At 34.0% G+C, this 17,043-nt stretch overlaps 1 protein-coding gene across 2 annotated transcripts in view; it reads right to left on the minus strand.

The window, feature by feature from the left end:
* Positions 1 to 1,803: 1,803 nt before the first annotated feature.
* BTBD7 (BTB domain containing 7) overlaps positions 1,804 to 17,043 on the minus strand; it is a 70,889-nt gene continuing 55,649 nt past the window's right edge. The window contains exons 7-12 of one of the 2 annotated variants that reach the window (XM_051977371.1): positions 16,785 to 16,928; positions 12,587 to 12,776; positions 10,938 to 11,116; positions 8,221 to 8,652; positions 6,975 to 7,100; positions 6,356 to 6,447 (exon numbers count right to left, since the gene is read on the minus strand). In XM_051977371.1, the coding sequence (XP_051833331.1) occupies positions 6,442 to 6,447; positions 6,975 to 7,100; positions 8,221 to 8,652; positions 10,938 to 11,116; positions 12,587 to 12,776; positions 16,785 to 16,928 (1,077 nt within the window). In that variant the 3' untranslated portion in view covers positions 6,356 to 6,441. Of the gene's footprint in view, positions 7,101 to 8,220; positions 8,653 to 10,937; positions 11,117 to 12,586; positions 12,777 to 16,784; positions 16,929 to 17,043 lie in introns of both variants that reach the window. The other variant, XM_051977370.1, reaches the window with a different exon arrangement.

Genomic DNA, 17,043 nt, shown 5'->3' on the forward strand with positions numbered 1-17,043 from the left:
GTTAAGTGTCTGAGACCAGATTTGAACTGAGGTCCTCCTGACTTCAGGGCTGGTGCTCTATCCATTGTGCTACTTAGCTGCCCCATGAAATAGGGGGGTCTTTTGTCTGAGGGTTAGAAGGAACTCTAGAAAACTAATGGATTTGACCATATTATTTCACAGAAAATATAAACTAGTGTGTCAACTCTGAAAAACAATGTTTATTGTATTTTTTGAAGATGGTCAATGTAGGTATTTGTTTTGTTTAACTACACATATTTATTATGAAGGTTTCGTTTTTTAGTTATTTTCCAGTGAGAGGGATGGAAAGAGAAAAACATCAAATTTTGTTAATTGAAAAAAAAAAAAATCAAGAGAAAAAAAGCCGTCTTCACTGATTGTCCTTATTTTCTCTAATCTCCCTTCTCACTTTTGCAATCTGGGTTTCTGATTTCACCACTCATGCTACTGAACCTTACTCTCCAAAGTCACCAATTTGCCAAATTGAGAGACCTTTTCTCAGTCCTGACCCTTTTCTTTTTTTTTTTTTTTTTAACTTCTCTGCAACATTTGACACTTCCCGAATTCTGCCACCTTTGCAGTAGAGGAGTATGGGGGAGCAAATCAAACCTTACACATTGCTATATGACTGTGCACAAGTCACTTAACATTTGATTGCCTCTATAATCCCAACTGTAAACTAGTTACAACAGCACCCACTTCCAGAGTTGTGAAAATCAAAGGGAACTTCACACAGGTGCTTTATGAATGTTCCCTTCCTCACATTCCCCTTCGTTCCACTGGTGACATTTACACTTCTTTTCTGACCTGTCTGGCTGCTCCAATGCTCCCCACCATGCATTTCTTCATAGAATTTCTCTCCCACATGTACTCTTACATACATTACCTCATCCCCTCTTTTACCTATCTCTGGTAGGATGTTAGAGAAGGTATACAAATCCATTCACATTTAGGTCATAGATCTCATCCTACAGAATTAGTGATAACTTGAGAGGTCAATTTGTCTCCTGAACTTAGGTCCATCCTGTCATTGCCGTATTATTCTGGACAACCGAGATCAGGGACTTTTATAGCTCCTTATGAGATAAAGTGGGGGGCCTCAACAGCAATTCTCCTACACCGTAGTTTCTCTATGGTAGCTAGCTTGGTGGACACACACAGGCAACTTTCTCCTTCCCTGACCCTCCTCAGGATTTCAAGCTGTAGGACACAGGGAGGAGGTAGTATTGGGTTAGCAGATGTGAGGGGATGGAGAGACTTGACAGACTATGATTAGAGAAGGGGATATTTCAGCGCTCAAGCTCTGTGGAGGTAATGGTGAGAACTAAGGGTTAAAGATTGTTTGGCTAAGGCAGCTAAAGGGTGTTGAGGAGACTAATGAACTAGGAGGTCCAGGATATATCAACATGAATAGTGAAGTCTTCAAGTATGAGGGTAGAAGTTGAGGTGAAGAGAACCATAGGCTGCCTCTCAGCTACTAGAAGATCTTTGGGAGAAAGCAGTGCTTTAAGTCTGTATTTGCATCTCCAGGGCTTAGTACAGTCTCTGATACATAGTAAATGCCATATCAGTCTCAGAAATTTTGGATAACTGATGGGAGAATAATGAGTTTTATATTCGAATGTCAACAGTGTAATGAATGACATATAGGATACCCCATATTAATATATTTATTGCAATCCCAAACCCAAAGAAGGGCAAACAAACAATTCTCTGTTCTATTTTCAAATATTGAAATGTTTCTTCTGTTGCAGTGTGATATACCTCAGGTTAATTACTCAAAAGAGACTGTGTTCAACTCAGTAAGTTTCTATACAATCCATTTATTTGAAATGCCAACTATATGTAGGATAAAGTCAGTGTTACATGCTTTTCAGTAACAGTAGAAAAATAGAACCAGTGAAAACCTTTGTACAACTGTAATGGTACTCAAAAGAGAAATGTATTGTTTTACAATGCATCACACAGACTGGAATTCAAGTTTGAAGGTACCTAAATAAAAATACTATATATATATATATATATATATGTATATTTTTAAAAAACACTATGTACAATTGAAGCGTAAACAAGTTTTACAAAGTACTGGTTATGCAGGTTGTAGAAAACACTTGCATAGGACATGAAATCGGTTTAAGAAAATTTTCTGAGCCTTTAACATTGAAGGCACTTGACTTTATACCAGTAACAGCACAACACCAAGAAATGCAGTATTGTAGAATATCCCACCTCCAGAAACACAGGTGGGTTACTATATGCCAACTGTAGATTTACCTTCTTGATCTTTCAGGTACCCCACATCCATGGGCAGGTTTTCCCACCACCTGCACATTTTGAAACAGATACACGGTCATGAACAGCCAAACAAATGATGTTTCCACACCATGTCTAATCTCTTAAAAAGAACCACATAAAGACAAGCAATTACTTTCAAGAATTTTCAAGACAAATAGAATACTTAATAAGTATCCTTTCTATTACAAGGGCCACAGCATCATACTATTCAGGATTATGGAATAAATGACAGGATTTTTTTGCAGGGAGGAAGGGGTTGAAGGAAACAAAGGGAAAAACAATTAAGGGCTTGCCAATACAAAAATTATAAAATAACTAGTGTTATCTATGAGACAGAAATGATAGTTACAACTTCAGAAAAAAGTAATTCTTAGGGCATTAACAAAATAAGAAAAATACTTTTAAGCAGTGTGTACTCTAATCACTTTCATGTGTATTTGTGATGAAGTTTTAAAGTAATTAGTAAACCATGAAGAAGGGAAATTAGCACCCATCACACTACTTTGATTTAAAAAAAAAAACACAAGCCTTTTTCCTTTTGAATCCAATATTAGATTGAAATCTTAGAATTCCTAAACCATCTCATAAGTGCTTCAGGAAACACAGATTTCTCTCTTCTTGCTTCCCCAAATGGGTAAACTTGAATTTCTTCTGTAATTAAACAAAGTTTAATAAAGAATAGTTATTGAGCAAACTGAATTCTGTGTCTTTGGAGATTGAGGTATTAAGAGATTTATTAACCTAAGTTTTTGTAGATGGATACTGTCTCTCCCTCCTCCCCATTACAATGTTTCCAGTTTATACAAATACTGTGACCACTCAAACTTTAGTGTAAAACCTCTCCCTCCAATAAAACAGAAAAGAAAATCCCATAAAAGAGCACTATGATAATAAAAAGTGAACAAAAACTCAAGGAAATTCATACTACAAGAATTACAAGAGTTTGGGAAAGTTTCACACATAATTTCTACAAAATGACTTAATTACAAAGAGCTCTTAGCAAAGCCCTTAATGGTTAGTGATAAATGAAGTGTTGCAAGAGTTTAGACCCAAGATTTACTTAGGGAGAGCTTATGGGCATAGTGTGAAGACTACATTATGCCAAAGGTTTAAAAATATTAAGTTCCACAGACAATTTTTATGCCACCATACGTTGCCATTTCCCCCCTAATGATTGTTTAATAAAATTACAAAATTAAACTAAGAAGGAAACAAACACTAACAGCACTTTCAGGAAGGTAGTATTTTTTCTTCCACATTGAGAGCAACTCTAGTTGTTTACCCATTCTTTAACATGCTATGAATATTGAAAATGGAGATTGTCTGATCGGCCGATTGTCTTATGAAGATCTGTATTTTTGTGATTTGGTTATTTCAAAATGCTTCTGTATCATATAAAAATACCACTGTTTGTGGCCCTTAAATATATACTGTTTTTCAAAAGCAATCTTTTGCAGTAATCTCATTTATCTTATCACAGCATACAAAGATTTAATAGTTGTGTTCAAAAGCCATTGGCACACAGCTATTCAATTGACTCTACAAATTACATACCATAAAATACAGCAAGATAACTGATAATTAATCTAATAAGACACATGCATCACAGACATAGTATTCTTCTGCATGTTATATCACTCTATAGTACCATACACTAAAGCGGTTTTTCCCCATATGAATATTTTAGTCAGTTATTCAAACTAATTCTTAGCTGAAAATGTAGATTTTTTAAAAAGTAAATCAAATATTGAGCAGTGGTCATTTCAAAATAACTTCGGTGATGTGAAAAGAAATTTGTATTAAAAGAGAATATGCAGGTTTCTGTATTAGCCAAAATAATGCATAATCTGAATGGAGACAAGGAAGATTTAAAAAACAACAACAAAAACCATCAGGGAAATGGAACTCTCATTTGCATTACCAGTACAACTCTGGTCTATTTCAGAGCAGCTACTAATAATTATATCCAACTGATTAATGTCAATATATATAAATACACACTAGAGAATAGACTGGAATCACTAACTCCTGTTTTTTGATTAAAGCCAAACTTGTTGTTAGACCTCTAAAGATTATATCATCTACTATATGGTTTAGACCCTTAAGTAAGACAATTAACTGTTATAATTATGTAAAAAAAAAAGCCTGTAAGGCAATGAGTAGGTCTACCTTATAAGTAGGTTAGTGTTTACCCTTGGACCTCTCAAATGAAATATATAACATGACTGAAATCAAAACTTAATAGGAGCAGTCAACTAGACAGCAAAACAACTTGGCAGCGTTTTAACTGGGTATAGTATAAGCACATGTTCCTGTCTTTGTGACTATCTAATGTTAGCATTAAAAAAATGTCAAGAGATATTCCTGAGTGTACATCCACAGGGTATAGTAGGAAAAAATCTGCAGGAAGAACTACAGTTAATCAGGAAAAATCAGAGCTGTTGTCACCCAATAAAAATGTATGTACTTAAAAGTGCATGTAAGTCATTTACATGGTAGCTTGTAAAGGCCTCCTAGCCCTGCATAGTTTAAGAGTGAGTGTGAATGAGTGGATTCATATTTGTAACATATTATATATGATGGAATATTCAGGAAGCCTCTTTTATTTATCCAAATATTACTGCTGAATGTGTGTGTGTGAAATACAAAACTGACACAAATAATATTGAAGAATTGATTAAAAAAAAAAAAAACAAACCTAAAATACCAGTTTATTTACATGGAAGGTTAGGGGGAAAAAACAGTCCTTAGCTCATGTACTGCTCTTCCTAGGGAGAGGATCTTAAAATATCCTATGTGCTGCAATAGTTTGGTAAATGTCCAAACCAGCATCCCCAGAGGAGTTCAAGTAGGACATGTAGTGTGTGATTTTTTCTTTTTTTTTCTTTTTTTTTTTTTTTGGTGATTTAAAGCATTATGCATCACACAATTTCCTTCACATGACATCAAAATTCATTAGACATACATTAAAAACATTTAAAAGTATACATATGCTTATAAACATCAAATGACATCCTTAAGACTGAAGCCCTTTTATTTGTTCCCCATTAGGCAGCAAGACCACTGAAGGCAATAAGCAGTCATCTCACCCCTCTCAGCTGAAGAATTTGCTCTCAGAATCAGAAATCTCGTTAGCAGCGTCTCATGTTAATCTGATAATTTCAATGTTTCAAAATTGGAAGGACTCTGATTTGATTAAGACCCTATTTAGTAAAATTCTCACCTTTTACTTGAATTTATATCGATTCAAACTTAATTGTTCACACAGAAAATAAATTAATAGTTTTAGATTGGGCAAGAAAAAGCTTTTTTCTTCAGCATTCTTCACTAAACCAGAAAACTTCAGGACCCTGGGTGGACACTAGCTGGAGATACTAGCTCCCACAACTTATTTAAAAAAGGATGACAACAGATTCTTTTAGCAGAGACTGACCAGGCAGATTTCTGAACTAAAACTACTACTAAAAAGAGAGGAGCATTTTGATGTGCTGTTCTTTGGAATTCCTATAATTAAAAAATAAACACATTATAACTATTTCATAAGAAAATACATTTCAGTGTGCAACCCATTGCACATGGAAATTGGTAGGTGAAAGGTAAAATGCAAAAGAAATATGAAAATACAGTCCTTTAAATGTGGCAATAAAGTTTAACACGGTGATACAAAAATTAACATGAGTAAAATAAATGTACAGGTGCAAAAAACTCTATCAATTTGTTTTTAAAAAAGTGCCAGCTTGGTTTCTCTTAAAAGGCTTCCTCAACACAACTGCTCAAAACACAAAATAAAACCAGATGCAGCATTTATAAAAACAAACAAACCCTCATAGCATGCTATGTCTAATCAAGATTGTATATACAAAATCTTGAGCAAAATAAAGTGAAACTGAGTTATCTGCTGGCTTTAAGAAACTTGTCTGAAAGTTGTCTGGTTGTGTCATAAAATGGGATGTTTCACATCTCAGGCACAGACCATTTGGAGGTTACTTTTAGAGAGCAGACTTTTTATATAAAAAGTCTGGTTTGCTTGGAGACCTCCTTCCTCTGCTTACTGAATCTTGCCTTTCCAACTCTGTATTTCTCTGGGTTCCATGTTCCAAGGACTCACTGTCTGCCAGTCTCCTCCTGGACCTTTCTTCTGGAGTTTCAGAGCTACATGCAGAGAGTGAAGTTCTATTAGAAGTAAGCCCATATGTCAAATCAGTTTCCATTTTTGTTCGTCCCCTGACATGAGCTGGACCATTACTAGGATTTTCCTGGACAGCTAATGCCAAATCCAACCGTTGGGATGGTTGCTCTACAACATCAAGATGTACTGGCTCATTCTTTTGTCTCTGTTGATGCCCATCTTGAGAAAGCATATATTCTCTCCTAGTTTCTTCTTGCTTTTTAGGGGAGATCTGGTTAGGTAGGTATGCTGACTTTAAGCCACTTGGTGATGCCTTACTGTGGCTATATAAATCTGGACCAAAATATACACTTTGAGGAGGTGAAGGGGTGTGCCTGGTAGGAGCTGGAGTAGAAGGTCTGCAAGCAGCATTTGAGAAATCATAGAAATCGGGGTATTCTTGCTGATTGTCTCTAATATCCGTTTTCTGTTCTAGTGTGTGTTTCTTTCGAGAAGTGTTCATGTGCCTCTGCTGGATACATGCTATGTTCTGGGGAGGTCCCGGTCCTACCTCGGGCACTGGCTGGCTAAGTTCGGTGTCAGCAGCCAGTTCAGGCAGTCTCCTGTCCTTGAGGGAGAGTGTCGACACACCCATGGCAATATCTGGCATCAGCTCATTGAGCATCGGCTGAGTGCACTGCAGGGAAGAGCAAGAAAAAGCCCAAAGAAATGATCCTGTTAGAACTAATCTTAGTATGACAGACACTTCATTTAAGCTATCTGTATTTCAATTTCTTTTTCTGTAAAACGGGAAACTTGGCTTAGATGACTGCTAGGATTTTTTTTCTAATTCTAAGATTGAACAATTTTATGTTCTACTATTTCAATGGAAAAATGGCTTCAAATTAACTTGTGAAACTTGATTATGATTCTATGTTTTAGAAAGAATGACTAACAGAATCTTTTATAGGTTTAGAACTGGGAGGAAGACTGATACACATATTACAAGCTAATCATATTGTATCTTATGTTTTTCTATATGAAGTTTTCTTTTATGGGTCAGAGAATCATGTTTTTAGCCATTAAATGTTCTAATTAAATTCATAAGCCTAATAATGAGCTACAATATGATGTGGTACTCTGTCAAATATATTTATAACCACCTCTTTGAATAAATTTTACTGATAATGTGGCAGTAAGAGGCAATACTTAGAAAAGTTTTCCAAGTTTTTCTTATCGTATGACCTAAAGTAAAACCAATTAGACTATTACAGTACAAAATTCAAAAAGGTCTCATTTTTTTCAAAACATATTTGACAGTTTCAATTACTTTAAATTTTCAAAGCAAATTGATCATGCTGATGAAAAAGCATGCCTGAGGATTTAGAGAAAGTAAGATCTTTTGGATAAAGAATCAAAGACATATATAGCATCATTTAAAATTAATCTTAAATCACATCCTTCTGAAGTATAAGTAGAGAATAGATTAAATTGTGCTTAAAGACCTTAAGGAAATAAAATTTTTAAAGTGCAAATGAACAGATTATTAAAAAAAAAAAAAGCATCTCCTAATGTTCATTTTTTGCTCCTTCTAGGTTAAACTGTAAAACTTACTTTTCTTTAAATAAATGCATCTTATTTTCCTCTCTTATTTTTCCTTTTCTTCCTTGTTAATCCATTTCCTTTCTCCTCTTTTCTCCTCTCCCCCACCCCAGAAGGCCTTCTGAGCACAGTATTAGCCTACTAAGGGCCTCAAAAGGACTTTTAGCATTCTTTACATCTATCTACCCTTCAGGATGTTACTTAACATGACTCACCACTTGCTTCTCAGCTGTCATCACTGTTGGGGATGCAGCGACTGTTTGTCTCCCTGATCCTGTATTGTTAGTGCAGTCAGGTGGTTCGGCTTTGACACCAGGTAAATAGACTGGAGGAGGAACAGCTTTGGGAGCTGTTCTTGTATGAAATAGCGAATGGTTGCAAGGATAAGAAAAAGACCGTGAAGGATGTTGACTGGGGGCTCTTTGCTTCCAACCAACTTTGAACTGGCTGTGAAGTGGAGTAGCTGGAGGATGGTAGGGGGGTGGTGGAGGAGGCAAGGGTGGATGAAAGGCCACAAAAGTATCTAGATCTGTAAACATGGTTTCTGCAGTGGGAGTACTGTTAACGCGACATCGCCCAGACTGTTTCACAGTCAATAGTGGACTTTCATCTCCAAAACGTTCATCAGGAAAAAACTTGTGAGGATTCTACAAAAGAAAAAAAAAAGCTAAAAAATTTCTGGCAATTACTAAACTTCTGAAATAGCTTTATACATCAAATTATAAAAACAAACAACTTAAGAACATTTATTAGGCACTCACAGAAACACAAAACTATCATAAAACAAGCAAAATAAAACAGAAAGATTTTCTAGGTCAAAACCCTAAGAAAAAGTATCAAAAGGAGGTGTATAAAGGGACATTGTGTGGCGGGAGACTCAACTCCTCCCCTTCTCCCAAGGTCAATTACATTGAATATTTTGGTAAGCAAGCCAGCTGTTTTGTTGTTGTTGCAAGATCATAAAAAAATGCTGAATCATTCAAAAACAAGCAGTTCACATTCCAATATAATCTTTGCAAAGATAACAAAACTAAGATAGTACAAAGTTACAGTAAAGAAAAGCACAAAATGAAGAATGTTCCTAAGACTTTCTCTAAACTGAGCACTGACATAAATACTTCAGAATGACATAGGAAAAGCACAAATATGGTATTTGCTACCAAGTTCTTTAATTGGTTTGGACTAATATTTTGATAAATAAAATATGGGAATGCTGCTCTACCGAACTTATTTTCAAAATTTCCAATGTATAACTTTTGTTCAAGTTTCACAGACAAATATTAACAGACTATGTCATTAAATGAACAGGAAACCATAGAGCACATTTAAGATGAAGCACAGATCCTTCAAAAGAAATAAGGAAAAAATTCTATGAAAAGCTCTGAAGAATAAAACTCTTTAGATAGAATGAGAAATAAGTACAATGGAAAGGGAGAAAGTAAGCAGACTAATAATATTTATGCACAGGGAACTCACTAACCAACTTAGGTACTGAAAAAGCCTGGAGTTGGCAAGAGTGATTTCAAATATGACTCAGATATTAGCTTTATCATTTTTGCATAGTCATATAACCTCAATTGTAAAATGGCAAAAATATTAAGGCCTTCCTATCAGAGTTGTTATGAGGACCAAATGAGATAATATTTGAGAAGTGTTTAGCATAGTGTCTGGCACAAACATAAACAGAAGACAGAAGCAACAGTGAATGTAAAAGTGTAACACTGAGAAAATTTAGAATAGGGTTAAGAATGCTGAAATTCAGAATGAATTGGAGGAAGGGGAAAAAATGTTAAAAGATGATACTGGGGAAAGGATCAAAGAAAGAACTACTTAGCATTTAACTTCTTTTATTTTTCTCTACCAAGGAGGTTGAGCTTTATATCGGAAATGATAAAACAAAAGTAGTTTACCACGTCTAGTGTTTTGAAAGCCAGTAATTATGACTGTTGTCAGTCAGTATGTCTGTAATTATGCCAGTAATTATGTCTGTATGTCAGAGACTTCTGAAGAATTGTGGAGGAAGGACCACAGGACTGGAAGGCAGATGTCCCAATATTTAAAAAAAAAAAAAAAAAAAAGAAGAGTATGTACTCTGTAAACTACAGACTTTAATTCTCAGCAAAGCTAAAAGTACAGTTAGTGAATATCAACAAAAGGCAATAGTAACCAAAAAGAGCTTCATCAAGACTGGATCAAGTTAGACTAACCTGATTTTCTTTTTTGACAATGTTACTAGACTGGAAATGTTAAAGATATAGTTAACCAATATTTTAGGAAAGCATTAAACAAAGTCTCAGAGGGAGATGTGGGGCTAAAATAATAATATAGTTAGATGGAGTCAGAACTGGATAGTTATTAATGAAATGAAGTCACTAGTAGAATATTACTGGAATCTGTGCACAACCCTATATTGTTTAAATTTTACTAGTGATATGCATAAAAGAATAGATGGCATTCTTTCAAGTTTGCTTAATAATATAAAATTAGAAAGAAGCTAATACATTGGATGACACGTTCAGGATCCAAAATGACCTTGAAAGGTTTAGGATCCTATGTTCCAAGGTTGTTGTAAGGATAAAGGGAGGTAATATTTGAAAGCTATATAAATACTAATTATTATTTTACGCCTATTCAGCTTGATAGAACCTTTTGAAGCTTGAAATTCAATAGCATTGTCCTTGAGATTTCAGTACATTTCCAAAGCAAAATTAGACCAAAAATGAGGACACAGTGGAGGTTACTGATTATTGAAGAACTGCTGTCTTTTAGTCAAATTAATAACTTTGCTGCAGTTAGCTATGATATCTTTATTCCACCACATGACAGAAAAAACAGATAAAAAACTATGGTTTTCTAGGAAGGCTGCCTGAAACTTATACAATAATTATCATAGTTTCCTATTTTAAAAAATAACTAAAATATTGCTTTCTACCTGTAAAAGCTCTGCAGCAGCATCTGCAAGACCAAACTCTCGCAATACTCTAATCTGAATTTCATAACTGACAGTAGCACCTTCTCCACAGTTTAGAGCATATGCTCTCTGCACTTGCTCAGTGTGACGTAATTCCTGCAGACGTTTGACCATCTCTTTCATAACAAGGAGCCGAGGAACTGAAAACAGAAGAAAATTGGCTTAATAATCACACATATTTTACATGAATTCTCCATTCAAAAAACCGTAAATCTGACTACACTTTGTCACTTACAGGTGGCAAAAAAATAAAACAAGTTTTTTTTTTTTTTTTTAAATGTGGATTTACTTCTTGAGCAATATAATATATATATATGTTTTGGGTAAACTAAAATGGCTCCTTAATTGTGGTATTACTTTTCCAATCAAAACATTATAGCTAGATTCTCATTAGGGAGGATAATGAATCTTGGGAAGTGGTCACATTATTCAAATTTGCTCCATATATTTCCATTGATCTAGAACCATTACAATATTTTACATAATTGTAACTTTGAATAATGTGAATTCAAATACATGAGACTACTTCAGAGGATTCAGTATTCATATGAATCAGCTAGATTTTTTTTTTTTTTGGTGGGGGCCCAACTTCTAATTCTATGTTTTTATTAAAATGTGAAATACATGAACAATTAATTCCTGGGTCCAGTTCTACATCTATGATTCTATGAGTTATAATTTTATAACTCATGCCAAACAATTACCATGACTATATCTTTCCTATAAAGAACATAAATTTTTAAAAATAGATTTGTTTCAGAATCAAGCCTTAAAATAAATAGGTATACTTACAGCTGTATACTTAGGTATACTTACATTCATTCTAAAAATGAATACCAAATGTCACTTGGTCCCCCAAAGAATGCAAGCTCTTTGAGGGTAGAGACAGTTTTGGTTTTGCCTTTTGTTTTCATAGAAAACAACAGTATCTGACACAATACAGGCATTTAATAGATGTTTAAGCACCCACACTTTCATAACTATTTATGGAAGCCAGCAACAATACAAAGGAAATTTGTATAGCTTAAGAAACATAAATGAGTTCAAAACTAGTTTGGATAAACTTATCTAAAATAGAACTAATCTTAAAGGGTGATTCCAGGGAATAAAACTATATGCTGTCACAGCTAGTTGAAGGGAACACCTATCATTGTATGGAGACTTTATGTGTCTAGGAATATACTCTTTTGGTTGACATTCTGGATATATTAAGACAACTGTACTTAACTTTTGTTAACAGAAGTTATGTGCCATAGATAAAAGCAATTTGAGCCCTCCCCATGATAGGTAAAACAAATGACAAACCTCAAACCAAAGACCTGAAGCATCCTGATTCCTAAACTCCCTCAGTATTCCTCTTTCACCTCCTACCCTCCTAGCAGCGAAGCTATATACTAGTAGATCCAAGGATCTGACACAAGCCTACAGCAACACCCATCCCTGCACCCCATTCTTCTCTTCCTCTAAGGCCAGCTTTGAATTTTAAAAGTGAGCAATTTCACTAAGGTTAACAAAATTCATGCTAAAATTAAAATTGGTTAAAGGATAGAACAGACATAAATAAATAAATAATTTCGTTACATATGAATAGCGACATGTAAAAGCTTTACCTGGAATTTCATTGGCTACAACTGAAGGAGGACTGGACTGGTTACTGCTTATTTGCTGGTGACTGATCATATGACAACACTGTGGTACTGCATTGTTTACCATATAAAGTGTGTCAGGAACATTGGACATTCTAACCATCCGTAATCGAACAAGATCTGTCTGTTCCACCATCATTTCATCTAGTACTGACTGAAATAAATCATTCAAAATGAATCAGAATTAATCAAAACATTATCATCACTTAAAAATCATATTTTCTGGCAATTACTCCAGTTATATAAAAAAAGGAAAAAAATATTTTTAGTTTATAAAATTTAACAGCTTTACTAAAAGGTGAAACCACCCCCAATTTCTTTCATTTTAAAATAAACCTTTTGTATTGCTTAGAGAATAGAATTTTAATTCTATTTTTTTCTTCAAAGATGAGCTGTAACTTGAGAATTTGAATACCGATGGATGAAGGAATAAAAATAAAATTAACGAATAGGATGTATAATAAAAATAGGATCAATCATGCAATGGTAGTTTTAGAGCTGGAAAAGGCCTTAAAGCAGTGGTCAGACTTCAAATGATGGAGTTAAGAGATAATATTTTTGCTTTAGCTCTTTCACAATGACATAATCCAAGTATACTGGACTGAATTCTAAGTGAGAAAGTGTCATAGTGAATTATTTTTCAACTCTAGAGGCAGCTGAGAAAGTTAGAAAGTTCTGCAGACACTCTCCTTGATTTTCTTGTTCATCTCCTGCAAGAAATCCCCAAATGAAAATTCCCAGCAATATTATAGACAAAATATGTAACTTTTAAATCAACAAGAAAGCTCTGCAAGCAGCCAAAGAGAAAGCATTCAAATACCATGGAGTCAGGAACATTTAAACATTTATCAGCTAAACTGCAAAGGAATGGAAGGCTTGGAATATGATATTCTGGAAGGCAAAGGATCTCTTATTACAACCAAGAATAATCTACCTAGTGAAACTGAGGGGAAAAGTAGAAATTTAATGAAATAGAAGATTTTCAAGCATTTCTAATGGAAAGACCAGAGCTAAACAGAAAATCTGACATTCAAACACAAGATTAACACAAAAGATATACATGGAGTTAAAATAAAGGGTTAGAATAAAAACTACTACACTTGAGCTTAAGTAAAAAAGGCAAAGGTAGCAATTGTAATCTCAAAGTAAAAATGGCATAGCATCCAAATTCTTGAAAGAAAGGTTAAATAAGTTAAAGAAAAAGAAATTGAAACTATAATATCAAGGGATTTCAATTTGCCCCTTTTAGACACAAAGCTAACCACAAAATAAACAACAAAAAAGTTAAGGAAATGAGTAGAATTTTAAAAGTTAGATATCACAGACATTTGAAGCAAACTGAATGGGAAAGGAATATATCTTCAGCTGTATATGTCACTTTCAGGAAAACTGATCTCATATTAGGACATAAAAATCTCAAAGAAATGAAGTAAAATAGATACATTATTAAATGCATCATTCTCTGTTATGCAATAAAAATTACACTCAACAAAAGATCTTAGTAGAGATGTTATTCTATGTTTTCTACTCATTACAGTATTTCATTTTTATTTTTTATTATATATTGCCCATAAGTTATTTAGCCAATGTCACAAACGGAATAAGTGGCAAGGTTGGGATTAGAATATATGTCCTTTAATTCTAAATCCACTGTGCAACACTATCTCTATACCTAACATAGGAATCAAGAGTAGGAAATATACATAAAATTACTATAAAGAAAATAATATTTTTTGCGTCACCTTTCAAATTTTAATAAAACCTAGCAAAATACAAAATTAAAGTTTATATTAAAACTAACAAAATTAGACTGAACAAAGTTCAGTCTAAATCTCCAGAGACAGTGAAAATTAGTAGAGTTAAGTAGAAGTCAATTTCATTTTTAGGAGCATTTATTTTACTATACCCTATGGGTAACATGAAGACAGGATCTGGCTGCTCTATTGTCTACTTCTGAGACTGAGAAGGAATACAAAAAAAAAAAAAAAACCTGTGCTCTATTGACCTTTGAAAGAGGAATTTCTCTTGAGGGATGGAGCATTCTTTTAATAGACTCCAGAGAAGACTTCATGATCTTGCTTTTTTCTGCAACAGATCAGACTGAATAATTATTTGCTTATCTATCTTAAAATTGCTAAACTATGGGGGAGGTCCAATGAATAGAGCACTGGCCTTGAAGTCAGGAGGACTTGAACTCAAATCCTTCCACAGACACTTATTAAGTATGTGATTCTTTCACTTAACCTTGACTGCCTACAACCCTGCCTTCCCCAACTATAACATTAGTACTATTTTTCATTCTAGTCAGTAAGATAATAGATTTTTTCATTTAATAAAGCCTTTTATTTTTCAAAATACATGCAAATACAGTTTTCAACATTCACCCTTGCTAAACCTTGTGCTCCATATTTTTCTTCCTCCTTCTCTTTCCCCACTCCCTCCCGTAGTCAGCAGTAATCCAATATAGGTTAAACATGTGCAATTCTTCTAAAGATATTTCCATATTTATCATGCTGCACAAGTCAGATCAAAAAGGAAAAAAAAAAATCAAGCAAGCAAACAACAACAAAAAAGGTGAAAATACTACATTGTGATCCACATTCAGTTCCCATAGTTCTCTCTCTGGGTGCAGATGGCTCTCTTCATCCTAAGTCTATTGGAACTGACCTGAATCACCTCATTGTTGAAAAGAGCCAAGTCCATTTGATAATAGATTTAGAGCTAAATGTAAACTTAGAGGTCCCCTAGTCACCAGCCCCTTCATTTTCTTTCCTTTCCTTTCTGAGGCAATTGGGGTTAAGTGACTTGCCCAGGGTCACATAGCTAGGAAGTGTTAAATGTCTGAGGCCTGATTTGAACTTAGGTCCTCCTGACTCCAGGGCTGGTGCTCAATCCACTGGGCCACCTAGCTGCCCCAAATCCCTTCATTTTCAAGATGAGGAAGCTGAGGTCCTGCAAGGTTAACTGATTTGCCCCATACGGGAAGTAAGTGGTACAGCCAGGATATAAAGCCACAGCCTTGGACTCCAAATGTAAAATGCTTTCCAATATTATCACACTACCTATAATTTGTCAAATGGAAATTCTCTTGTCTCTTTTGATAATATAATGCTAAGTAAGAACTCTGATGAGTATTGAGAATGATTTTTTAATAAAAACACAAAAAATTACTCCCAAATATATTATACTTTTATGCTTTATACTTTATATTTTTGTACTTTAGAGAGCTTAATGACTAATATTTAGAGGTAAACAGTCCATGTTTTCTATTCATTACAGTATTCATTTTATTTTTTATTATATTTTGTCTATAATAACTACTAAATGACTAAAGTGAAATTCTTTCCTACTATGAGTACTTATTTGGGGAATAAAGAATTACCAGTAGCTTGCTTTTTAAGGAAAACTTCACAGACAAGTATTAGCAATATATTTCTAAATTTAACAAAGAAGAACATATTGAATAGGGAACCTGCTTAGAGTTGGGAAGACCTAGGTTCAAGTACCACTTCTGATCCATAGTGACTATGTGATTCTCAGGAAGCCACTTACCTTCTTTAAACCTTAGGCAACTTTTTTTCCTTTTTAATTTAAATTAAAGCTTTTTATTTTCAAAACATATGCAAGGATAATTTTTAATATTCATCCTTGAAATATCTTGTATTCCAAATTTTTCCCCTTCCTTTTCCCCACTGCCTCCCCTAAATGGCAAATAATTCAATATATGTTAAACATGTGCAATCTTTTTATCCATATTTCCACAATTATCGTACTGCACAAGAAATATTAGATCAAAACAGGAAAAAAATGAGAAAGAAAATGAACTTAGGCAGCTCTCATGTCTATGTAATCTTCACAGAAAGGGGCAGAAAGATCTGCACTAGTGGAAAAAAAAGTTCTTCTTTGGAAGTTCTCTATAGTAATTAATGAAATTACAATTTTTTCAAAAATGAAGAAACATTTTTTCTACTTTTGCATACTCAAAGACAAAAGAACTTTCTTAAAATTTAATTTTCTTAAAGACAACAATTTACAAAGTAACTAGAGTTGTAATTAGAAAAATGGTTTTTTTGAAAAATCACCAAAGTATTTATAAAAGCCTAACAGATTAAACTTTTCTACAAATTATAAGTAATCCAGCATTTAAAAAGTTTTTCATTACCTTTGCTTCATCAACATAAGGAGAGAATAGTCTTGGTCGAACATATATTCCAGCATTTTTTTGTCGTAACCATGCATTTGACTTTCCACCTTCAGCTGTAGGCAACATATCTGATGGAGGAGTACTAATCAAGCTTCTCTTCAGCTTTTTAGAAAGAAAATTAGAGACTTCGATAAATTACAGGTACTGTAAATGTACCATATAAACTATTTTTGAACTACTGAAATGATTCAAAATTCAGCCATATAGATTTAAAAAT

Source organism: Antechinus flavipes, chromosome 2, assembly GCF_016432865.1.
Source record: "Antechinus flavipes isolate AdamAnt ecotype Samford, QLD, Australia chromosome 2, AdamAnt_v2, whole genome shotgun sequence".
Classification (NCBI taxonomy): Eukaryota; Metazoa; Chordata; class Mammalia; order Dasyuromorphia; family Dasyuridae; genus Antechinus; species Antechinus flavipes.